General features: G+C 39.2%; 1 protein-coding gene across 1 annotated transcript; it reads left to right on the top strand.

Annotated features, from left to right (window-relative positions):
* Positions 1–7,647: 7,647 nt before the first annotated feature.
* Positions 7,648–23,080, top strand: LOC132095691 (fucolectin-7-like). The gene is made up of 7 exons (XM_059500808.1): positions 7,648–7,733; positions 8,204–8,221; positions 11,288–11,569; positions 11,663–11,802; positions 14,546–14,628; positions 14,935–15,018; positions 22,805–23,080. The coding sequence occupies exons 1-7, from the start codon at positions 7,648–7,650 to the stop codon at positions 23,078–23,080; spliced, it is 969 nt and encodes a 322-aa protein (XP_059356791.1).
* Positions 23,081–26,629: the final 3,549 nt, after the last annotated feature.

A 26,629-nucleotide genomic window follows, 5' to 3' on the forward strand; every position in this document is an offset into this window, starting at 1 on the left:
TGTGTCTGCTCAATTGAGCACCTTCCTGCATAAAAATGATCTGTATGAAGAATTTCAGTCAGGTTTTAGGCCCCACCATAGCACAGAAACTGCACTTGTTAAAATTACAAATGACCTGCTTCTTGCGTCAGATCAAGGCTGCATCTCATTTCTAGTCTTACTTGATCTTAGTGCTGCGTTCGACACCATAGATCATGACATACTCATAGATCGATTACAAAACTATACAGGTATTCAAGGGCAGGCTCTAAGATGGTTTAGATCCTACCTGTCCGATCGCTACCATTTTGTTTACTTAAATGGGGTGTCATCTCATTTATCATCAGTAAAATATGGAGTGCCACAAGGATCCGTCCTAGGTCCCCTTCTATTTTCAATATACATGTTGCCCCTTGGTAATATTATTAGAAAATACGGAATTAGCTTCCACTGTTATGCTGATGATACTCAGCTATATATTTCAACGAGACCAGATGAAACTTCCCAATTATCTAAGCTAACAGAGTGTGTTAAAAATGTAAAAGATTGGATGACAAATAATTTTCTCCAATTAAATTCGGATAAGACAGAGATATTAATTATTGGACCAAAAAACACCACACAGAATCTTGTAGATTACAATCTGCAACTAGACGGATGTACTGTTACTTCCTCTACAGTCAGAAATCTGGGTGTTATATTGGACAGCAATTTGTCTTTTGAAAATCATATTTCCAATGTTACAAAAACCGCATTCTTCCATCTTAGAAACATTGCCAAGCTACGAAACATGTTATCTGTTTCTGATGCAGAAAAGCTAGTTCATGCTTTCATGACCTCTAGACTGGACTATTGTAATGGACTTCTAGGTGGTTGTCCTGCTTCGTCAATAAACAAGCTACAGGTAGTCCAAAATGCAGCAGCTAGAGTCCTTACCAGGTCAAGAAAATATGATCATATTACCCCAATTTTACAGTCTCTGCACTGGCTACCTATTAAGTTCCGTATCAGTTACAAATTATCATTACTTACCTATAAGGCCCTAAATGGTTTAGCTCCTGCGTACCTAACTAGCCTTCTACCACGCTACAACCCATCACGCACCCTAAGGTCACAAAACGCTGGACTTTTGGTAGTTCCTAGGATAGCAAAGTAGAGGTAGAGGAGGTAGAGCTTTTTCACATTTGGCTCCCAAACTCTGGAATAGCCTTCCTGATAATGTTCGGGGTTCAGACACACTCTCTCTGTTTAAATCTAGATTAAAAACGCATCTCTTTCGCCAAGCATTCGAATAATGTATCTCTTAAATTGTGAGTGTAGTTGCATCTGCATTTTTATTCTTTAGCTTGGGTTAAACTAATTTTACTTTGTTGGATCAGCAGCTATGCTAATGATGTCTCTATTTTGTTTCTATGTTTTGCCGTAACTAGGATTTACACAAGCTCCAGTCTGGATCCAGAACACCTGAGAAGAGATGATGCTGACCCTCAGAGGACCCCAGATGATGCTAACCTTGAATCAACAAACAGAACTAACAATTATTGCTACATGTGTGACTGCATCCTATAATTACTATTAATTAATAATATTGATAGTTCATCATCTAGCTGACTACGTCTTGTATTATTATTATTATTATTATTTTTATTTTTATAAAATCCTGTCAAACGTGCACAAACTACTAGCTACTACTAAATATTGTAGAAACATAATTTTCTGTAAAGTTGCTTTGTAACGATTTGTATTGTAAAAAGCGCTATACAAATAAACTTGAATTGAATTGAATCAAAGGTGCTTTTGGAACGGCCGGTGGGTTTACCAACTGACATTCCCAAAAAGACGCGCGCCACCTGCGCACGTTCTCGTGAATGCCCGGCCAAAAGAACCGGGTCATTAGGCGGTTTAGTGTTGCCGCTACTCCTAAGTGCCCTGCCATAGGATTACAATGCGCCACCTGGAAAAGCATTTCCCGACGGCTCCGCGGCACTAACAGCTGGGTTGTATCTTACTTTGTCTAAGCATCGTGGGTTACTCGATACAACCTGTCTTTAATAACGGCAAAATACGGGTGGGATAGCGGACGCTCAGGGTGGAGGACCCGCCCATCGATCGAGCGGACCTGTTCGAAGGCATGCTTAAGCGTCTCGTCCTGGGATTGTTCCAGGGGAAAGTCATCGCGGCTAGCAAGGTTTTGCCTCACCACGCCGCTCGGTTCCCCTGGGACCGCCCCACTAGGTCCTGGGACAGATTCTCCCACCTGAGCGCTCGCCCCGCCCCCTGGCCGGTTCTTTCCCCCGACGGCACTCGCTGTCAAATACCCCAGTAAATGCTGGAACGCTGGCCAATTCATCCCCAAAATTAGGGGATGCCGGAGGCGTGAACTAATGGCCACCTCCACACTATGCTTTTGGCCCCCCGAAATGTAATGCCTATGGCTGTTAATGGATATTCCCTTATATCCCCGTGCACGCACCTCACCTTAACCATGCGGCCTGTATCCAATGCCCCGGATTGTATCAAGCTTTGATGGATGGAGGTCTGGTTACAACCTGAATCCACCAGAGCCTGATAGGTACCCCCCTTAATACTCACAGGTATTTGGTACAGCCCGGTTTGATCGGGGGCAGCCTGCAGGTCGTCCGGGATCCGGACCAGTGTCCCCACCTCCATCATCGGGCACCTATCCACAAAGTGGCCCGGATCCCCGCAACGCCAGCAGGCTGGCCCTGGTCTCCCCGCTGCCCTGGTGGCGGGATTGACGTGGGGAAGCAGTCAGAGGGTTTTCACTCCCCTGTTGCTGGGGTGCGGCCATCCCTCGTGCGGGACCTCGTGCCCCGGCCACAGGCTCCATCGCCACCCTCCAGCAGGGTGCAGCCCTCGGTGGCCCCACCCAACGGGACCTAGGGAGAGGGAGAGATTTCGGAGCGGGGGGGAAGGGGGAGACAGGGGAAGAGAGAGAGAGAGAGAGAGAGAGAGACAGCCGGGAGGGGCTGGCCGACCCCGGAGCACACTGCCAGCTGATCCTCCGCCAGTTGGATGGCCAGACCCAGCAACGCCGGGCGGTGGCACTGGGCGGTCTTCTTTGGGAGGCGGGAGATGAACTGTTCCAGCACCACCGCGTTGATGATAGACCCGGTGTCGCCGTCCCCGGCCAACAGCCATTTGCGGCACGAGTCCCGGAGCTGCTGCGCCAACACAAAGGGTCGGCCCGCTTCGGCCAGCTCCAGCGACCGGAAGCGCTGGCGATGTTGTTCGGGGCTGAGGCCGACCCTCTGGAGGATGGCTCGTCTCAGGTCGGCGTAGACCAGGAGGTTCGGGATGGGCAGTTGTTGGGCCGCCTTCTGGGCCTCCCCCGACAGCAGAGGGATCACCCGGACCAGAGCCGTTAAATATGAGAGTTGCGACACTCTTTGATCTCGCCGCCACGCTGTCACGTGGTTCATGTAGCTCTCAATAGTTCCAAACAACTCCGCGCTGTCAACCAGTTTGAATGGTTTTAAGCGGGACAGACAGCTGCAACTATATTTGCAGCAATTATCGGTAAATATTGACGCATAATATACATTGATTATTACGTTGACACTTGCATTGCATACATATATTAGCATTATTTTCTGGGGAGTGGCGAAACACGGCATTAATAAGTTTTTGTGTTTGATTTTGGAGGGAAGATACAGCAACGACTCGGCAAATATTAACGCGTATGCATTGATTACTATGCTCACTACACTTACAGTGTGTTCTCTTTTCCTAAATACGATCCATAACATTACCGTTACTGTTAACGGGATTAATTTCAGTATGGTTAATCCCTTCATCCTCCCCTAAACATAGGCTAAACCTTCCCTAAACATAAGTGTACTGTTTATATTTACATACAGTATGTCTGTATACTAATAATATACACACACACAAAAAAAGTTGTCCTAAGAACTAATTTGTCCAAGTAAGAAGGTTTTAGGACAACTTCAGGTTCATTTCATTGATACACACACACACACATACATGCATATAATAAAAACACATACATTACATGTATTTATTACACACACACACACATATATATATATATATATATATATATATATATATATATATATATATATATATATATATATATATAATAAAATAAATAAATGTGTATATATAATATAGAGTAGTCAACATTTGAAATGGATCAAAAAAAGTGAATCAAAGTTGTCTTAAAACCTTCTAGTTTTCTGCAGCTCTGAGCTGGTGGTACTGCTGGACATCTTCCGATTGCAAGGCAAGTAAGCATGATGTGCCTTTCATCTGCTGTAGTAAGTTTCTTTGGGTGGCACTGCTGACCAGTCCTTAATTTCTTTGTGCTTCTTCAACAGAGCTTGGGCTGCACATCTGCCTTGTGCCTTGTTGGTGCATCTTGCCGTGGTATATGTTTTTTTTTTTCACAGTAAACTGTCTTCAGCAACCTTGTTAGCTGAGTTTGGCTGTTCCTCACCCAGTTGTGTTAATGTTAATATTACTGTATATATATTGCTAAGACACATTCACATAAATATATACATGCACAACAAGTGAATATCAATGAATTCCAGAAGCTGCTCAGTTTTAAGGCAAGAAAGAATGTCAACAGGGAAAAATATACAAGACAACCGATTGCATTCAACAAAACATTTAATTAAATATTACATCCTGTGAGAGGGTAAGTAAACCAGCTTCATCATCACTCCATTGCTTACAGGAACCATAAGCTCCCCAGCCTGGCCACTGCTCCACTCCCCACCGATAATACATCCTGTTGAAAACAAACACACACATACAGTGATGGCCAGTGTATGGCTTTGCAGATTAAATCCCACCTGTTCGACATTTGGAACTTAAATTACTGTTACTTTATCTAGGTATAAGGGTTTAGACTTATTTTTCACCTCCTAAAAGAGAGAAAGTGAAATATTGTAAAATTTAATGCAATCAAAAAATACTTAATATTTACAAAGATATATTCTGGTTTCATGTGTATACATTTCATTACACGCACGAGAATGTTAGATTAACACTGTGTGTAGTGTCATAGCCACGTGTTTTTTGGTCAAAAGTCAGTCTCAAATGGTTTCAAATGTCAGCCTCTTCAACTTAAAAACAGATTTCTTTTTGCAATTACACTTTTTATTTGCTGAGATAATCCACATTTATGGTACTTATCATATAACCACAATGCAGTGTCTAACAAACGGTCTGTTTAACTTCAATGACTAAATTAACCAAGGAACAACCTTGTTAGATACAAGCTACCCATGTTATCTAGTTGAGATAGCAAAAAAAAAAATATATATAATAATAATTCTAGCTAAACTGGCTAAAGTTAATTGTAATCAGGTGTACTAATATGGTCGCATACAAGTGTAAATCACTTTAACAACAAATCTAATAACCGACGATAAACGTTGTATGCCAACGAACTTGAAGAAAATTTGAGGTAAATGTAGCCCAACATCAGATTATGGTAGCTAATATTAGTTAAGTGTTTGTTACTTAAGATAGCAGCGATTAAGAGTTTACCTCTAAACATTAATAAAGCTGGCTACATAAAATACAACTATTATATAGATTCATGAGAGGTCGGCTAATGCATTTAAATGTCGAAAATACAGTAATTTCATCAACTTACCAGCGAGCGTACTTCAGAAACATTGAAAATGTGTGGAGTTCAACGCTGGAACTATCAGTGTTTGGAACTATTGGCTGCTCCACGACACGCGCTACTTCCGCATTCCAAAGTTCCTATGGCAGTCTATGGGAGTGTCGCAACTCAACGGCTCTGACCCGGACGGGCCAGCTGTCTATAGGCCACCCACATGCCTCTGCTGTCCGCTCAAAAAGGTCAAGGAACGCCTCTGGGTCGTCAGCGGGTCCCATCTTGGTGAGCGGCATGTGGGCGGGCGGGGCGCTGGGGAGGCCGTCCCCATCCGACCCTCCCGGTCCCGCAGTCCTCCTGCTGGACCCGCCTGGAACCGGTGGTCCTGGTCGGCCCGCGGATCCAGCAGGGCCTGGTGGTGTTCTTGATGAAGACCCACGAGCGATGTGATGATGTCCGCAAATGGCGATGATGATGATCCCGACGGAGTCTGCATGGCGGATCGCTCTCCTTCCTGTCCCGGGTTTCGGCACCAGTGTAATGAATTAGGTTCTGACTAAAATGGCAGGAAGGAGACCAGGGTCGGCGTACGGGGCTCGTGAGACTTTATTCAACACTTTCACAAATAAACAAACAAACGCGGCAGGTGCGCGCACTTCAGTGAAGTCTCCTCTGCTTTGGTACTGATGCCTTCTGTCTTTGTCATCTCACCGGCTTCACTTGCTCACGAGTCCCCGTCTCTCTCGTCCTTCACCAGCTGTCGCGCTCCTTAAATATTGGTTCCCCACGCCAATCACTGCAACGAGATCCAGATGTTACTTGTTTCTCACCGGAACCACTTATCGCCGCTCGTCTCTTCACTCGCTCTCCCGTTGCAGACTTCGCTAAACCACGCCTCCCCCGCCACAGTAAAAAAAAAATTATATTTGGGGGGGGGGGGTTCTAGACATAGTCTCATAAAAATATTTGCAGGAGCCTAATTTTCCATGATATCTTCTTCAGATTTGAATTAGAAACTCATGAGACATGTTATTTTCAACCCATTAATTTTCTAGATTGCTCCAGGACTTATTTCATGTATTTTTATATCAAATAAAAAATATATATTTAAGTTTGGTAAAAAAAAGTTCAAGGCACTTCAGTGTCTATAACTTTTAATATTATTGAGCTTTACCAAATCTGGTTGATAAAACGTTAAGCCCAAAGGGTCTTCTTTCCAAAGACACCATTTGTTTGTAACACACTGAAGACAAAATTATGTTTGTAACACACTGAATTAGGAAACTGTTAAAATTTTAAATTAGGTAGAGCACTTTCAGCTGTGAGTCCCATAAGGAGGGGATCAGGTTAACAGGTTAAGAATTTATTTAGGCCCCTATTTTAACAGCAGTTTTGTCTCAAAGATCATCTTCGAATGAGAGAATACATCCCTGTGCCTTCTTTTCTCATCGTTTTACCCCAGCGGAGCAGAACTACGACATCGGGAATAGGGACTTACTGTAAAGCTGGAGCTGGAGGAGTGGCATCACTGATTGGAGGGAGCGGGGTTTTCGTTTATCATTTGAACTGATCATAAGAATCTTGAATACATTCACACCGCCAAGAGAACAAATTCTAGAAAGGCTCGCTGGACATTTTTTTTTTGGACGTTTCAGGTTTACCATTTCTTATCGCCCCGGCTATTAGAATGGTAAACCTGACGCGTTGTCGCAGGTTTTTGAGGCTGAGACTAGTCCCACCAGGATTTGGAGAGTGTTCTGCACTGTGTTGCGTCTGCTGAACCGTCATCTTGGAGTTCCAGGTTGACAATAGTAGAGTATGCGTATAACTCCCTCCTGGTCTCATCTACGGTTTTGTCTTCTTTCCAGTGCTGTTTAGGCTACCAGCCACCTTTATTCCCCTCTCAAGAATCTGATGTCGTTGTTTTTTCCGCATGGGTAGAGGTCACTAATATCTGGTAGACTGGGAGGGTTATGGTCTGGAGGAGAGATGCTGGATTCTGGCTTGCAATATTCTGGATCGCGCTCTCATCGATCAGTTTAATCAGCATCATGGTGAGTCCTCCGGAGACGCCAGAAGGCATTCATGAGGTGGGGGGTACTGTCACGGTGCTGCGGCCTAATGGTTTGTTGCAAAGGTATGTAGGAGCTGCAATAATTAACATACAGTACATGTAGTGATTAAAAGCATTTGTCCAGATTTTATCACTAGACGAAGAACAAAAGCAACTTTGTACAGCTGTACTTTTACACTATGTTCCTGCTGATTTGCATAGTTATGAAAATTTCCACTGGCCCGTCCATATTGTAATACATTTCTATTGAGTTTTACCTATTCTATACGATGTCAGATCAGTGAAAATCTTGAGTTTACCTCAGAAATCCCTTTTTTTTCAGTGAATCTTCAATGATTGAACAATTTTCCCCCAGAGACCAAAACACGATCTCCTGGACACAACCTGAGAAAGCAATTAAAAGGGGGTTTAAAATGGACAAAACACGAAAGGAGAATAATTGGTTAGTGTAAAGAAATGTTGATTACATTGTCTACATTGTCATTTGTCCATATGTTGTTGATAATCTAGTGTCTGATAAACAAACATTCAAGACCTAATAAATATATACATCACAGAATTTAAATGTTGTTATCAGCAGAAAATTCTGTTCATTAACGATTTATCAGAGTATTGTAATCGTCACACTAAATGACAAGTCAAAGCTACCAGAAATTCGCTTTTTTATGGATTTATTTTTAAAAATGTTTCTACGAGAACTGTAAAACCTGAAATTTTTGACCTTGTAGGAAATACTTTTTCAAAAATAATTTCCCTCAACATTATATAATTTACTGTCCATGTTTATTGTTGTACATTGTACCTTTAATTTAGATGTCCCACATATTGATTTTATAATACTGTACAACAATCGTTTTTTTTCAGAATTCAGAATAAACTACTTATTATAAAAGATGCTCAAGAAGAAAACTGCCTCACATTGGACAACACAATATGATTATGTTGATTCAGCTTACTTTAGATGATCCCTTTTAGATGAAGATCTTATTTTGAAATCGAGCACAGTGTTAGTTCAGTCAGGCCACGGAACAACTTTACACGTTAGTTCAGTCAGGCCACCCAACAACTTTACACGAGATCTGCTTCCCCGCATCCACGAACAACTGGCCATTTCACCTTTAACTCATCCCCAGACGTCTTCACGAAGCTAAGCAAAGTTTCTTTCATTTTATTGTCTAGTGCTATTTGGTGAACATGGTTCAGACATTGCTTATTGTCATTACCACACCTGTAACACTACCAGTTAAATTAACAACGAGCCTTGTTAATCTGTTGTCAAGGCTGTCGATATGAACAGGCTGCTGCTTCAGGCTCATCTATTGGGGATGCTTTCATTAAACTTATTGACTATTGCCAACACACTGTTTAAATCAGTGATATGCTGTTGCTAAAGCTAACTGGTGTATCGATAAAGTGCTTGATACTTAAATTTACAGATCATAAATTTTTCTCATATCTGCACTAAACTTTGTCTGCATCCAAAAGCTGAAAAATGCTGCCTTCGGAGGACGCATTTCAAGGTAGGAAGGCATCAAGGCACGTCCGAATTAAAAGTGAGTTTTACTTCCTCTCTTCTGAGATGCCTTATTCTGGCCGGTTTTTGAAGACAGCATAGATGTATCCTTCGCTGCCTTTGATTTCCCACAATCCTGTGCATTCCATTCTGTGACAGTTAAACCAAAAAATAAAGATGACGTCTGAAATTTGCAGTCGGTGGTCATTTTGTGTGTAAATGTACTTTTTATGTAATTTCTAGCGAGAAATTAATATTGCAGTAATGAAATATCCAATTAGTTATCACCAATGGTGCCTGCAAAGTCATTGCCTGATACGACAGCGAGGCAACAAGTAACCTGCCTAAGTTTTTGGATGCAGCCGTTATCTGGACAAGGGCTAATGCTCTTGCCTGAATTTGAGTATTGACCATATGTCGTACTGCTTTAAAGGGACATACTGATCTGTTTAGCTGTTATAAGAGAGCACCCTTCGCTACTTCTATTCTTCTGTAAGGAGTTTCTGCCCCACTAAATTCCTTCCTAAAGGTCTTTACTTAAAGCTATTAGGGTACTAGAACCACTTGCTTGTTGAGGCTTATCTAGTGTCCAGTATCATATCGTGCTAGACCTGTCATTGCATAAGCGAGATTTATGCTGTCGCAGGCTCCACTGTGAGCCTCCGATAAGTGGTCAAGGCTTTATACTTGTCGCATTTGCCATCGTCCAGGGTCACATGGGTGCTTGAAATCCTTGAAAATGCTTGAAATTTAATGCAGAGTTTTCAAGGTAAAAAAAAATGCTTGGATTTAGATAAAGTGTTTGAAAATGCTGTGCACTGATTCATTATAATTAGCTTTCTTACTGGTTAATCCTCCTATAGAGAACATAAAAAAAGGAAAAAAAACCTTCTTGCCGGAGGTTGCTGCTTCAGTCAGTGATGGCTCGAAATTACAAATTATGGTAAACCGAGAACTAAATATTTGAGTAGCCCCCTGTTAAGTCTGCTTGGCTTTGTTTTCCATGGCAGAGTGTGCGCTTCGAGCATATAAAGGTAAACTAAATTTTCCCTTCACTGTTAAACTAAATCTTAAGACTGTCGCGATTAAAGAGAAAAGTGAAAATGAATAAAAGTGTTTTTGTGGTATACATTTAAGAACAGCTTACAATACTGATTTTTGTTTAGAACAATGTAAATTGCTAATGTGCCTTTAAAAATCCAAACGATTTACAAGGTGTGTCTGTGTTGTATCTGTGCGTGTGCTTTAACTAAGGTAAGAGTATGTATGTAAAAGGTAATTTACCTCAGTTGTAAAGTGCTGGAAAATTTAAATGCCCTTGGAAGTAGTTTAATTTTACTTGGAAGGTGTAAGAAACCTGGTGCACTATTCTGTGAAATCCTTTAGGTCCTCATCTTCATTTGCATTTTGCCAGATTTGTTTAGTAAATCAGACTTGACCTGAGAGGTGTTCTGAGAAAAGCAATTCTGGAGGTCCTGTGATGTGTGAAATATATTCAGCAAGAATGGAGACTCGAGCTGCTAAGAGAAACACAGATAAAAGGAGGGATGGATGCTCTTGTCATATCTGACCATCACAGGTATCTGGTTAATGGTCTTTAACAAACACGATGGAGGAACTCTCTTATCTGTTCTTACTTTTGGGTGAGTATAAATGACACACATCAGTCAGATGATGTACAATTATAGATGCTGTTTAGATATTCTTCATGAAAAAATGTTGAAGAATCAAATGCAACATAAACTTGATGGACATCCCAAAAAGCAATGGAAATATTTTGTTTTTGTAACAGGTGTCTTTTGCATTCAGGGGAGTTCAGAAAACGTGCAAGGTAATGTCCCATTAGTTAACATGCATTAAGTAACATTAACCAATACACGACTTATAGTATTTATTAATATTTGATAATGTTGGTTAATAAAATACAACTGCTTGTGGTTAGGTCATGTAAGTGCAGATCCATTAAAAATATTAACTTCAGAGTTAAATGTAGTAGTAAATGTAATTGAGTGTTTTGGACTGGAATTTAATATTTTAACCCAAATGGACTGTATTGACACTTAACACATTTGAGTCTTGACCTTCTGTCTCTTTAAATGTTTTCAGAGAATTTGGCATTAAAAGGAAAAGCTGTACAGTCGTCCACATATTACACCTGGGGAGCTGCAAACGCCATCGATGGCATCAGATACGCTCCAGGTGAAGCCTCAAGCTGCTCCATCTCAGGATACGATCTCAGCCCGTGGTGGAGGCTGGACCTGCTGGATTCTTACAAAATTTACAAAGTGACCGTCACCAACAGAGCCGACTGCTGTCCGGAGCGAACGACTGGAGTAGAGATCCGCATCGGAAACTCTCTGGAGAACAACGGCAACAACAATCCCAGGTGAAGCAATGAAAACAGTTATGAACGTGTCAGGAGAACTGGATTTGATCAGGTCAGCTGATTGTGTCGTGGTTTCTCTCTTTCTCTCTGTAGATGTGGTGTCACTTCATCTTTCCCAGCAGGCAGTTCTGTCAGTTTCTCTTGCGGGGGAATGGAAGGTCGTTATGTGAACATGTACATTCCTAACATCCAGGCGGTTCTCTCGCTGTGTGAGGTGGAGGTTTATGGAACAGGTAATTTGTGAAATTTCACGAGGAAAAAAATAGGTCCATCCATTGTCAATAGTGTAGAGGTGTATGAAGCACAGCTCACAAAGATTTCACTTTCAAGCCCAGCATCTTTCTGTTGGTCGAATTTACATTATCAACTTGAACATGCAGTGAAATCTACGTGTGGAATTTTGTAGCCCTCATGGGAAACTCCGGATCACACAGATTCTTATTGAAATCTTATTGGAAGTACAGTTGAGTTTTTTTAGAGAGCAGCAGTGTTGCCAACTAATTTTCAGGGAAAGTTGATAAAGGCAGGTTGATTTGTTGCTAAAAGTTGCTAAATGACGTTATGATATCATTGGGTGATGATGTAATTACATGATGCAAAATTGCGTCACTGCGTAGAATACACAATGAGATTGTAAATCTTAACAAAAATATTATTTGAAATATGTTCATTTTAAGTATGTTTGGAAAATAGTATAAAAATGTCAAATGTATTTGTAAATGTAATATATATATATATATATATATATATATATATATATATATATATATATATTGTTACGTCCCCCTCTGTGTCTAGGGGTGACAAGGGGAGTAACATATGCTATTTAAGAAAAATTAACAATTGTGTCGGTGAAAATGCAAACAAATTAGTGAGAGAGAGTTGATTATCTGTAATCCCAGCACTCACACTCATGGAAACGCTTCAAGATTTTATTTACAATGTGAAGTCTTTGTACAGCATTCAAGGGTAAGGGGAAATTAGAGGTTTAACAATATGGATGATTCAAAAAAGAAAAGAATAAGACGCTTGTAGCTTCAGGAGGCAGGTGAAGCCCAAAATAACAAACAAAAGGGGGATGCTAACGGAAACAAAGTAATTTAACTTACCTAGCAAAGAAAACATCAAAATCAACAACATGTCTCTTCCCTGACTTCCTCACTGTTCCACAAAACCAGGAGAAAAGCATACGTTGATAAAATAAAAGTGGCCCCCACCTCCTTACTGAGTCTGCAGGCAGAAGAAAAAAAAGAAACAAATTTCTAATCACTACAGCCAGTACAACAGGCTGTCTTGAAGATGCACTACAGGCCCTGATCACACAATAGCAATCAAATACAACAGGCTTTCTTAAAGCAGCACCACTGCTTAAACCACCAACTGGGAAAACAGACAAGCCAAACTCTCTCTGGTGAAGTGTCCGTTCCCTCGGTTTAAATACAAGCTCCGCTCCACAGCTCTGACGAGGAACAGGTGACATCAATTAGGTTTTCTGTGAGAGGACAGGGAGGAACAGAGGAAAACCAGCAAAAAAACTACACCTCCCAACAGGATGTCAGGCATCAATGAAACACAGTTACATATGTGGGGAAGTCGTGGCCTAATGGTTAGAGAGTCGGACTCCCAATCGAAAGGTTGTGAGTTCGAGTCCCGGGCCGGCAGGAATTGTGGGTGGGGGGAGTGCATGTACAGTTCTCTCTCCACCTTCAATACCACGACTTAGGTGCCCTTGAGCAAGGCATCGAACCCCCAACTGCTCCCCTTGTTCACTGCTCTGTGTGTGTGCACTTCAGATGGGTTAAATGCAGAGCACAAATTCTGAGTATGGGTCACCATAACTGAATGTCACTTCACCTCACTTCACTTCATATGGAGTTAAAGGTTCTGAAATTTCTAACCGTTACTGACACCAGTGGCCGTTATAGGAACTGCAGCCAGTCTCATGCTTGTTCCTAGTGTGCACGCTCTTTTTTCTTTTTTACTTACGAGGAGTGTCCGTGGGTGTCTGAATTGCACTGGAGGCTGGTCGCTTCTTTCCATCCGCAGAGTCCATTTGAAAACACTATTGCCGCTGCTTACTATAATGGCTGGCGTGCTGTACGGTTGTAAGCCCAAGTAGACGAGAACGCGCATGACGTCACATTTTGTGAATTTTCACGCCAATTTGGGCCCGACTCCTCCACACACAATTGAGCCTACAGGCTGATAGAGGCAACCGTGGTGGACAGTCGAGGTGTCATTCTTTTTTTTACATCATGGTTGGCTCATACATGTACAAATGAAAACTCTGTCTTAAAGATTTTTTTAAGTAAAAACCTCCACATAGCTCCTTTAACACACAGTATTAACAGCAACAATGACAGTTAATTAAAAATTTTCAGAATTCAATTTTATTGGTTACATTTAATTTAATTAAACATCTTATTTACTGAATATATATATATATATATATATATATATATATATATATATATATATATATATATATATATAATTTTTTTTAACTTATAAAATTCAACAAAAAATGTTAAAAAATGTAGCAAAAATCAGTGACGTGACATACAGCCAAGTATGGTGACCCATACTCAGAATTCGTGCTCTGCATTTAACCCATCCGAAGTGCACACACACAGCAGTGAACAAACAAACTGTGAACACACACCCGGAGCACTGGGCATCATTTATGAGCAGTTGGGGGTTCAGTGCATTGCTCAAGGACACCTCAGTCGTGGTATTGCCAGCCTGAGACTCGAACCCACAACCCTAGGGTTAGGAGTCAAACTCTCTAACCACTAGGCCACAACTTCCCCATCACATACCTCATTCTCAGGGGCAGATATAAGTAAATGTTTAAGATTTGTGGTCAAAGGGGTTTGGCTGACAAAAAGCTTATGAATCCCTGATTTATATGTTCAGATAGTAAGTTAGTAAAACATATAATAAGTAAGTAACATATATGATATGTTTCTCCGACAGCCAAGAAGCAGGTGATCCGAGTGCAGGTGAAAGCTGCTGAGAATGTGGATGAAGCTGAACTGAAGGAGCTTGTCTTAAACAAGGTGGATTTTATAATACTCATCTGACTAAAATTAATTGTTGAACATACAGCAAACAGAAACATCAGGTCAGTTTAGACATCAGTCTAAAAAATAAGATTTAATAAATCAGATCAGATTTCCCCATCAGTGTGAACGAAAACCCACCTCAGTCAGTCTTTATGTAAAGACAAAACACATTGTTTTGACCAATTCTGATCTCTTCGTAAGATTTGTAAAGTAAGAGATGCTCATTTTGAGCTGAAATGCCTCAAACTTGTCTGCGTGGGATTTATCCACTGAGTAACTGAAGACTGTTTCTGTGTTTAGTTAAATCAGACGCTGAGCGATCAGGACGTCATACTGACATGGAGGACACAACCCAATGGGGAAGTCTTCCAGAAGAACAGGACTGTACTGAAACAATCTCCTGTTTGTTCTTCTTTGAAGTGAAATGTTATTTAATGCAATTCATTCTTAGTTACAGATATCTGAATTATTACATTAGATTATTGCATTAGGCTAACAATTTATAGTAATTTCTAAAAAATAGTTAAATATATTAATTTTTCATTGATTCATTTAGATGAAAGATATGTACACCTAAATATGAGCGAAAAAATGATAGGATGTTTTAGCATTGTAGTTTAACTCTTTAAGAATAGATACATGCCTTTGGGAGGATTAAAATATAAATCACATTTTCTCACAAGCAAAAAGCACCAACCTATTAAACACTTTTCAGCACTTAAAGGGATAATGACATGAGAAATCAAATCTGCCTTGTTTGTTTGTACCATTAAAGGGTCATGAACTGGTTTTACTGGTGTCTGAGGTCCACTTTACATACAAAAACATCCAAATCAGTAATCAATAGGTTATTTTCTACCCTGGTTTTGAGACAAGAAACCAAATTAACAAGGAATAGGTTATTTTCGACCTTGTTTTTGAGACCAGCTCAAGAAACACTCTGTTTTTATGGGCGTGCTTATTGAAGACATGGAAGTAAACGCCCACAGCTGTGATTGGATAACAGTTTTGCATAGTAAACTACCTTTCTGTGTGTCTGTTTGACAAGCTACGTCCTTCACAGTTGGAGCCTTCTGTGACTTTGGTTAGACATGTAAACATATTCAGTACATATCAAGTGATCTCTAGCAAAGCATGTGCTGGTCCATTCCTGTCAGATCCAATAAAGACAGTACAACATTGCTTTTTATTATGGCTGGGTTTCATTTTCGATACTTTTGATGCACCGACCGAATTGCCTCAGTACTATTGAGTACTGAAAACACCTCTTTTTGTTCTGTACCAAATTTCGATACCTAAGGGGTTCATCTCATCAACATCAGTGAGCCAGTAAACATGCAGCATGCTTGATGTGCCTAAATCAATGATTGGCTCTGGTGAGGCGTCATGGAAAACACATGACCATTCACACTAGCATCACGCTACATAAGACAATTTATACAATGTAATCCATGCTCTTACTCAAAACTCACTTTAAACCACCATCGAATATTTGTAATAACTTTTGATTGAGATCTGTATATTATAATAATGCTGCAGAAATATGTTATTTGTAGCATTTTGATTAAAAAAAATATCTATATATATATATATATATATCAATCTAATCGTTACAGCAACTTTTCAGACCCCTTTAGCAATTTTTTTCCCCCAAAAAAAGCGCCTAGTGACAAATCTAGTGTCTTCTTGCATAAACCTTTGTCTAGTTTGCATCGGATCTGTTCATTGTTTGACTGAGAGGAGCAGCACTTTCAGTTAAATTCGATTCTGTTGCTTCTCACCCAGGGGCGCAACTATCCAGTGTTAGAGGGGTATGCAGCAAAACATTTTGCCCCCCCCCCCCCCCCCCCCCACTTCTAAATAAATAATTGCGCCGGACATCATCATGTATGGGCTTTTAAATAATAAATGTTTATATATATATAATTATTATTGGGGTGGCACAGTTCAAATTTTCACAGTTCGGTTTGTTTCACGGTTCAAGAGTCACATTTCGGTACAGTTCGGTATGTGCTATGTTTACGGAGAAACTATAGCTAAAAAAAAAAATCTAACTATGAGCAACAGCAAAAATAAATACAATATAGTAAAGAGGTCTAGTATTAGCTTTTAGGTACAGAAATTTAATAAAGTAATCAAATGTAAAACAGCATCGCATATTTGACTATAAATTAAAGATTGTTCTTTATTAAAGTTACAAAAGTTTTTATATATATATATATATATATTTTTGATTCTTTTTATTAAACATTTTAATTATTACAAACAAAAACATATTTAAACAAAAACACAGCACAGGAAAAAATTAACATTTATCCAGTTTTTGTTTATGACCGTTTAATCTAGACACTTAAAAATATTCTCCCATTTTTTTAAACAGGAGCGATTTACCATTGCAACAATACCTCAATCTTTCTAGAGTTACAACTTCAGATATCATAGATTTCCACATCTGAGAAGAGGAGGCATCACTACCAACCCATTCGACCATTATAGCCTTTTGAGTCAACATTAGGAGAAACTGAACAATCTGTTACAAAAGCTTTTTAATCAAGAGCAGTGAGTGATTTCTTTGTTGTTGCTGTTCGATTAATATAAAGACTGTCACTTTAAGAGAATGCACTGATACAGTGGCCTGCGTTCAGCTGGCTATGTCTGCTATAGGATACTTACCAAGACGGCCATTTTGACATAATTTTTGTCTGAATTTGTCCATTTAAATAAAATACTTCAGAGAGAGCGTATATTTGCGCGCGTTCTGAAGCGCGGGTTTGCGCGCTTCGGATGAGCGCATGCACAAATCTTCACACTGCGCGCGCGAGCTCGCGTCCTCTGCCTCTTAAATGTTTAAATTGACAAAGCTTAAATTAGTTTAGTTAAAACACAGTTATCAACGTGTGCTGTTAAGGTCTCATCTGTGCACGCGCGCTATCAGCACCCGGGAGATGACGGAATAAATGACAGCTCATATTCCAGTTTTACATATTCTCAGAGCATAGACATCACATTTTAAATCCTACCTGTTGCCTTTCACCAATCACTTATTTAGCTGCTGTCGCATCCCTTGACTTGCCATCTCCTTTTCCCTCTTTCTTTTCTATTTTCAGCCCCCGAGAGCTTTTCAAACAATGTTTGACAGCTTGGAAGGAAGAGCTTATTAACATGTCATCTTAATGAGCCGCATTTGTGTCACTATTTCAAAATCATCTCATTGTCTGAATACAAATTTTATTTTAAATTAAAATATTAAAACATAGTATGTGAGCACTGAGAGTATGAGAGAAACAAACTAATATAAAAGACTAACACTACGTAGAATGAAAATATGATGCAATTATGAATATGCTGACGACATTCTGCAACTTTTTGAGCAGGCTTTAGCTACTTTCCTTTGAAAGAAGTTGGCAACAGTGGTTCAGATGTGTTTGGATGTCGATCTTTCAGGAAAGCAGATCTTCAGGAGCAGGACTGATCATTCTGAGCTCCTGCTGCCTTCAGCTTCCATCATGCTGTTCAGGCAACAGACTTCAGTCATAGGAAAGAACCTGAGCTGACAATAATAGTGGCATCTTTATATATTTCTATACATTTTTTTATTTATTTTTCAAATATTCTGTCTTGTCTGATTTAATTATTTGGTATTTTGTGTTAATTTAATTTAGTACAGTTTATTAACAAATTTTATTGTAATCAGACGAATGCACAACATTTTAACAATTTAATTAGTATTTTTAAATGTAATCAAATAAAATTTGAACAGTTCCTTTCAAAATGTGTATATTGTATGATTATCCTTAAAACTTACGTTTTCAATAAAGTATTATAATCATTAGTTTCAGAAGTATATTGTATTGTACTAGTAATAGTAGTATAATATTTACAATAATATTCCTGTCAGTTTCTTTATATTTTATTTGGTGGTTTGTAGTCAAGATATGATGATAGTTCGTTTTCTCAAATGAAATGGTGAAATGCTGGTGAAGTGACTCTCAGATGAAGTTTATCATGTAGTGAGACACAGTCAGGCTTCAGTAAGTGCAGTAGAGCAAACAGACATCTACTTGACTTGACTGTATTTGCAGACACTCATCCTCACATGTCATGGTTTTAAGGGTTAATTCCCCCAGATAGCAAAATTATGTAATTAATAACTTACCCTCATGTTGTTTCAAACCTGTGAGACCTCCGTTTATCTTTGGAACACAGTTTAAGATATTTTAGATTAAGTCCGAGAGCTCACAGTCCCTCCACTGAAACTGTATGTATGGTCTACTGTCCATGTCCAGAAAGTTAGGAAAAACATCATCAAAGTAGTCCATGCAGGCCCGGCTGCAGGACGAAATGACTGAGGGGGCATGTGAAATTGTTAAGGGGGCTTAACTTTATTACACCATCAATGATTAATACACACTGAGATCTCGCTTTGCAACGACAGATTTTTAAATACAGCGCTCCCTAAAACACTCCATATGCAACTGCAGGTAAGTTAACCAGAGACTAGCAAATTTTAAACAGCGAAATGATGATAGATCATGTCCTATACCTTTTTAGTAGAGCTGCAGTCTCCTTGATTTGGCACTGAATCTCCTTAGTAACAACTGTATTTTCAGGAAATCACACAGTCGACAAAAGATAAGCCAGCGTCATTTATTATGAATAATTAACCCTTTCACACTTAAGTTTAAAATATTCTAACTCCCGAGAGTAAGATTTTTCAAGGCGACAGTTATTTTAGAACGTTCCCCCTTAATGTTTCCATGGCAACGCGTCATATTTGTCACGTGAAACACCGCAGCCACAATAATAACACTGTTTAACAGATGTAGGCTATCCTTCATTTCGTTTTTCCTTTTTTATTCGAAATATTCACAAACTTACTTACCATGTCATCAACTATCTGATATTCCGATTCTCAAACATGTTTAAGTGAGTGTGTTTGGTCATTGAAAAACCTTTATAACAATGGAGTAAACTTTATAGTTAGCCTACTTCCACTGTGTTAGTCTGATATGAAAAACACACGTCAGCTAATTATATTTGAACAGATTGTTATTGCTGCTTCCACAGACTCCAAATGCAGACTATTGTTTTACCAGTGCTTATGTGTAGCCTATTTAAATGTGTAAAATCTAAAATAAACATTATGAGGTTGAAAACACTGCATAGTTGTGATATGACAGCGCTGAGCTCGTCCGTCTCTGGCTCAGCGCCAACCGACGCGACACTAGCACTTGCTTCCAAAGACATCAGTGTGTATTTTACAAACTCCAAATGTAGGCTGTTTTACCAGTGCTTATGTGTATTTAAATGTCTGAAATCTAAAATAAACATTATGAGGTTGAAAACACTGCATAGTTGTGATATATGACAGCGAGCTCGTCTGTATCTGGCTCAGCGCCAACCAACGCGAAAGACGTTTGAATCTGGCAGTAATGTCACGAGTCACAACACTGAACATTCTAAATCCCATGGGGATAAGGTTCAATTATTATTTAACTCAAAAGGTTGAACATTTTATTTTTAACCATGAATACCAAAATGAAACAGAGGGGGCACAAGTCATATCTGAGGGGGCATTGCCCCCTTTTGCCCCCTTGTGGCGCCGGGCCTGAGTCCATGTGACCTCAGAGGGTCAGTTAGAATTTTTTGAAGCATCAAAAATACATTTTGGTCCAAAAATAGCAAAAACGACGACTTTATTCAGCATTGTCTTCTCTTCCATGTCTGTTGTGTGAGAGAGTTCAAAACAAAGCAGTCTGGATATCCGGTTCGTGAACGAATCATTCAGTTCACCAAATCAAACTGAATCGTTTTAAACGGTTCGCGTCTCCAATACGCATTAATCCACAAATGACTTAAGCTGTTAACTTTTTTAAAGTGGCTGACACTCCCTTTGAGTTCAAACAAACCAATATCCCGGAGTAATTCATTTACTCAAACAGTACACTGACTGAACTGCTGTGAAGAGAGAACTGAAGATGAATACAGAGCAGTGGCGGTCGCTTCATCACATTTGGTGGCAGCGGTGGGATGGCTACTCGCAAGACAGCGCCAAAAAGCAGAAAACCCAGGGTGGGGTTGAGGTCACAGAGGAAGATATCAACGATGGAGGATGAGGCGTGGAATTCAGCTGGGGCTTCAGAGGAAGAGGACGTGACGTGATTAATAGTACTAACTTTGAGCTTACATTGGTGATTATGTCTGTGTTTGAGGCAAAACACCCAAAAAAGTGTAGAGTCTGAGATCTATATGAAGTGACAGGTCTTTGTTTGAGGTTTGAGCAGATGATGGACTTCTGTGGAGCTCCAGATTTACATCCTTCTTGAGATCATTCAAATAGACACAAAACAACATGGAAATGATCAGCGATCAGACTGATGGAGTGGAAATCAGGTGAGATAAACTAAAGGTATGTGGGTTCATCTGGAGCTGCTATAATTAACATACAGTACATGTAGAGATTAAAAGCATTTTCCAGATTTCATCACTATACGAAGAACAAAAGCAACGTTGTACAGCTGTACTTTCACTCTATGTTCCTGGTGATTTGTGTAGTTATGAGAATTTCTACTGGCCCGTCCATATTTTAATGCATTTCTATTGAGATTTACCTATTCTATACGATGTCAGATCAGTGAAAATCTTGAGTTTACCTCAGAAATCCCTCTTTTTTTCAGTGAATCTTCAGTGATTGAACAATTTTCCACCAGAGACTAAAACACAATCTCCTGGAAACAACCTGAGAAAGCAATTAAAAGGGGTTTAAAATGAACAAAATATGAAAGGAGAATAATTGGTTAGTGTAAACAAATGTTGATCATATTGTCTACATTGACATTTGTCCAGATGTTGTTTATAATCTAGTGTCTGATAAACAAACATTCAAGACAGAATAAATATATACACAACAAAATTAAAGAAATGTTGCAATCAGCTGAAAATTTCTGTTAATTAATGATTTATCAGGGTATTGTAATCATCACACTAAATGTCCTACAATATATGTAAAACCTGAAATGTTTTACCTTGTGGGAAATACTTTTTCTAAAATAATTTCCCTCCATATTGCATAATTTTCTGTTCATGTTTACTGTTGTATGTCCCACATATTGATTTTATGATACTTGACAACAATCGTTTTTTTTTCATTCAGAATAAACTACTTGAATTATAAAAGATGTTCGAGAAGAAAGCTGCCTTACATTGGCTAACACAATATAGTTATGTTGATTCAACTTATTTCAGATGATTCCTTTTAGGAGATTATCTTTTTTTTTTATCTATTTTGAACTAAAACTAATAAAAAACTCATAGAGAGGTGAAACTTTCCAAGCATGATGATGTTTTCTTTATCTTGTATATTAGTTATTTAGATGAAGAAAACTGTATGAAAATGAACCTTAAGTACCAGTAATATTTATTTCTTTTTTCATTTATTTAGAAAAAAAATACTTAAAGTCCTCATCTTCATTTGCACTTTGCCAGATTTGTTTAGTAAATCAGACTTGATGTGAGAGATGAGCTGAGATAATTAATTCTGGAGGTCCTGTGATGTGTGAAATATATTCAGCAAGACTCGAACTGCTAAGAGAAACACAGATAAAAGCAGGGATGGATGCTCTTGTCATATCTGACCATCACAGGTATCTGGTTAATGATCTTTAAAAAACAAGATGGAGGGACTCTCTTATCTGTTCTTACTTTTGGGTGAGTATAAATGACACACATCACTCAAATGATGTACAATTATAGATGCTGTTTAGATATTCTTTATAAACATTTTTAAAAAATCAAATGCAACATAAACTTTATCCACATCCTGGAATGCAATGGAATTATTTTGTTTTTGTAACAGGTGTCTTTTCCATTCAGGGAAGTTCAGAAAACTTAAAAGGTAAAAAGTAGTAACTAATTTCCCATTAGTTAACATGCATGAACTAACATTAACCAATACACAACTTATAGTATTTATTAATATTTGTTAATGTTGGTTCATAAAATACAACGCAGTAATCGCAGATGCATTAAAAATATTAACTTCAGATTTTAATGTAGTAGTAAATGGAATTTAGTGTTTTGGACTGGAATTTAATATTTTGACCCAATTGAAATGTACTTAAACTTCACACATTTGAGTCTTGACCCTCTGTCTCTTTAAATGTTTTCAGAGAATTTGGCATTAAAAGGAAAAGCTGTACAGTCGTCCACATATTACACCTGGGGAGCTGCCATCGGCGGCATCAGATATGCTCCAGGTGAAGCCTCAAGCTGCTCCATCTCAGAATACGATCACAACCCGTGTTGGAGGCTGGACCTGCTGGATTCTTACTACATTTCCAACGTGACCGTCACCAACAGAGGCGACTGCTGTCCGAAACAAACGACTGGAGTAGAGATCCACATCGGAAACTCTCTGGAAAACAATGGCAACAACAATCCCAGGTGAAGTAATGAAAACAGTTATGAACGTGTCAGGAGAACTGGATTTGATCAGGTCAGCTGATTGTGTCGTGGTTTCTCTCTTTCTCTCTGCAGATGTGGTGTCACTTCACTTGTCCCAGCAGGCAGTTCTGTCAGTTTCTCTTGCGGTGGAATGGAAGGTTGTTATGTGAACATGTACAGTCGTGGCCAAAAATTTTTGAGAATTACATAAATATTAGTTTTCAAAAAGTTTGCTGCTAAACTGCTTTTAGATCTTTGTTTCAGTTGTTTCTGTGATGTAATGAAATATAATTACAAGCACTTCATACGTTTCAAAGGCTTTTATCGACAATTACATGACATTTATGCAAAGAGTCAGTATTTGCAGTGTTGGCCCATCTTTTTCAGGACCTCTGCAATTCAACTGGGCATGCTCTCAATCAACTTCTGGGCCAAATCCTGACTGATAGCCACCCATTCTTTCATAATCACTTCTTGGAGTTTGTCAGAATTAGTGGGTTTTTGTTTGTCCACCCGCCTCTTGAGGATTGACCACAAGTTCTCAATGGGATTAAGATCTGGGGAGTTTCCAGGCCATGGACCCAAAATTTCAACATTCCGGTCCCCAAGCCACTTAGTTATCACTTTTGCCTGATGGCACGGTGCTCCATCGTGCAGGAAAATGCATTGTTCTTCACCAAACTGTTGTTGGATTGTTGGAAGAAGTTGCTGTTGGAGGGTGTTTTGGTACCATTCTTTATTCATGGCTGTGTTTTTGGGCAGAATTGTGAGTGAGCCCACTCCCTTGGATGAGAAGCAACCCCACATATGAATGGTGTCAGGATGCTTTACTGTTGGCATGACACAGGACTGATGGTAGCGCTCACCTTTTCTTCTCCGGACAAGCCTTTTTCCAGATGCCCCAAACAATCGGAAAGGGGCTTCATCGGAGAATATGACTTTGCCCCAATCCTCAGCAGTCCATTCACTATATTTTCTGCAGAAGATCAATCTGTCACTGATGTTTTTTTTTGGAGAGAAGTGGCTTCTTTGCTGCCCTTCTTGACACCAGGCCATCTTCCAAAAGGTTTTATCAGGTTTTGCCAAGTCTGTGATTGTTTTTCATGTCCGCGGTTTGAAGCAACCCCAATACAAATAACGTGATATTTAGCCCCTAAAATGCGAATATTTCCAAGGCAACCCTCCCAAAAAATTTATATTTTAACCCCGGGAAGCAATTTTTATCGAGGAACCTCCTTGGGAACGCGATTGGGCTAGTTTTGGACTAGTTTTAAGAAGCAACTGGGCAGGATTTGTTGTGAAATCCTGGCAACCCTGATCTGAATGCATATGCTGGAGATATACTTCTAATCACAGGAGCATCTTTACTGATGAGATGCGCATGAAAATCGCATTCGATTTTTTGCACAGCCCTAGTTCAAGGAGGACTTTTCCAAATAAGACAGGGAAGATCGGGCAAAGTTATGGCCGTTGGTTCAAGAGGCTCGGAAGAGGGGGACGCGAGTGTTCCTTAAAGAAGGTTACGCTTTGATTGATAACCAGCGTGTGGACCCCGAATGACTGATTTAATGCCTTGTAGTCTGAGATAATGTTTGACTTGATGACAAGTGCTTTTCTGGTTTGTTGCATCTTCTTTGTTGCTGAGAATTTAAAGGAACATATTCTTCTCGTTCCTGCGCATCGTCCTTATTGTTTGGTTTATTGAGGTTCGAATTAATGGTGTTTCATTTATTCTTTAAATTTTAGGGGGCTAAAAGATAATTTAAAATGTAAGGCTATTTTTCTTTATTGCAAGGAGCAAAAGACGAATTGTGTTTTTTTACAGGAGACTCACTCTCAGGAAGTTGATGTTAAATTTTGGAAGAATCAGTGGGGGGATTCAGCTTTTTTTAGTCATGGTACATCCCATTCTGCAGGTGTCATGGTTCTGTTTAATAGGCTACCATGTAATGTTATGTGCCACCTAAGTGATTCAAAGGGTCATTGGCTTATGGTAGTAATTGAACAAGGAGGTGTTAATTTTATTTTGCTGTGTATTTATGGATATAACCAAAAAACACTGAATAGGGAATTGCTTGTTTTTCTTAAGGAGTCTGTCAAAAAATGGAGAATCACCTATGCTGTTGATAGAATTATTTTGGGAGGGGATTTTAATTTAGTTCATGATCTTTGGTTCAATCGTTCTCCTCCAAAAGCAAATTGTCATTGTTATGAGGAAGTTGTTTCAGATTTGATTTCAGATTTACACTTAACAGATTATTGGAGATGGAGTAATCCTCATAAATCACAATTTACATGGTTCAGTTCTTCTAATAAGGCCCAATGCTCAAGACTTGACTACTGGTTGATATCTAATAATCTAATTAACAACGTATCGAAATGTGACATTTCAGTTTCTCCCTTAACCGATCATTGTGCAGTTTTGCTATCCTTTTCCTTCCTTAAATCAGGTTGTGAGCGCAGTTTCATTTGGAAGTTTAATAACAGTCTTCTTGAAAATGAGGGTTTCTGTGAAAAGGTTAAAGAAGCTTTACATGATGTCAATGCATTGTAAACGTCACCCCTGAGTAAATGGGAATGGTTTAAATTTAATGTTAGAGGATTAGCTATAGAGACTGGTAAGCAAATTAGCAAATTTAAAAGTATGAAATGGCTTGAATTGATAAATGAAATGCACAAATTTTGCAACAAAACTGATTTAACCACAGATGAACAGATTCAGCTAAATAATTTACAAGCGAAAATTTGACAATTTATATTTGGAGAAGGCCAAGGGAGCCTTCATTCGCTCTCGAGCCAGATGGTTAGAAGAAGGGGAAAAAGATTCTTCGTATTTTTTAATTTGGAGAAACAAAGACAAACTAAAAAGAAGATTCAGAAGTTGTCAATCAATGGCTTAATTATTGAAGATGATGATCAGATTAACAAAGAAATAAGAACTTTTTATTGCAATCTGTATAATTCTAAATTCTCCGGTATTGAGTCTTCAATATTTTTCACAAAGATAAAAGAACTAAGAAAAGAGGAAATAGAACAGGATTTCAAATCATATTTGGACGAGCCCCTTAAAATAGAAGAACTCGACAATGCTATTTTTAAAATGTCAAAGGGTAAATCTCCAGGCTTAGATGGTTTAGTCGGTGGCTTTTTATCAACACTTTTGGACAGACATAAGACTTTTGCTTTATAATGCTTTTTTAGAATGTATTTCTTGTGATGGTTTAGTATAAAAGACAGGAGGCAAATGCAAGTTGACAGGGTTTATTGTAATGAGATGAGATGGATGAAGGTTGGAGAGTGACGCAGGGACCTCGATGGCAGCACAGACTGGTGAGTAGGTGGGTTGAGTGCGCTGGTAGAGATGACGGTGGTGGGAGATCCGTGAGAGGTGAAGATAATCCGTGTGAGAGAGGAACAATCCAGAGACGACCGAACAAGAAACAAGTAAGAGCAGAAACATGGGAATCAGGACAGACATCTAACACGGAGGACCTCAAACAACGATCTGACAAACAAGAGACGAAAGACAGGGTGTTAAATAGGTAGTTGGAAT

Source organism: Carassius carassius, chromosome 2 (assembly GCF_963082965.1).
Source record: "Carassius carassius chromosome 2, fCarCar2.1, whole genome shotgun sequence".
NCBI classification, from domain to species: Eukaryota; Metazoa; Chordata; class Actinopteri; order Cypriniformes; family Cyprinidae; genus Carassius; species Carassius carassius.

Excerpts from the sequence above, each read along its gene's own strand:
- LOC132095691 (XM_059500808.1), top strand. The coding sequence starts at position 7,648 with ATGGTGAGTCCTCCGGAGACGCCAGAAGGCATTCATGAGGTGGGGGGT. Across the intron at positions 14,629-14,934 it reads AGGAGCTTGTCTTAAACAAG|TTAAATCAGACGCTGAGCGA; the intron begins GTGGATTTTATA and ends TTCTGTGTTTAG. Across the intron at positions 15,019-22,804 it reads TCTTCCAGAAGAACAGGACT|AATTTGGCATTAAAAGGAAA; the intron begins GTACTGAAACAA and ends ATGTTTTCAGAG.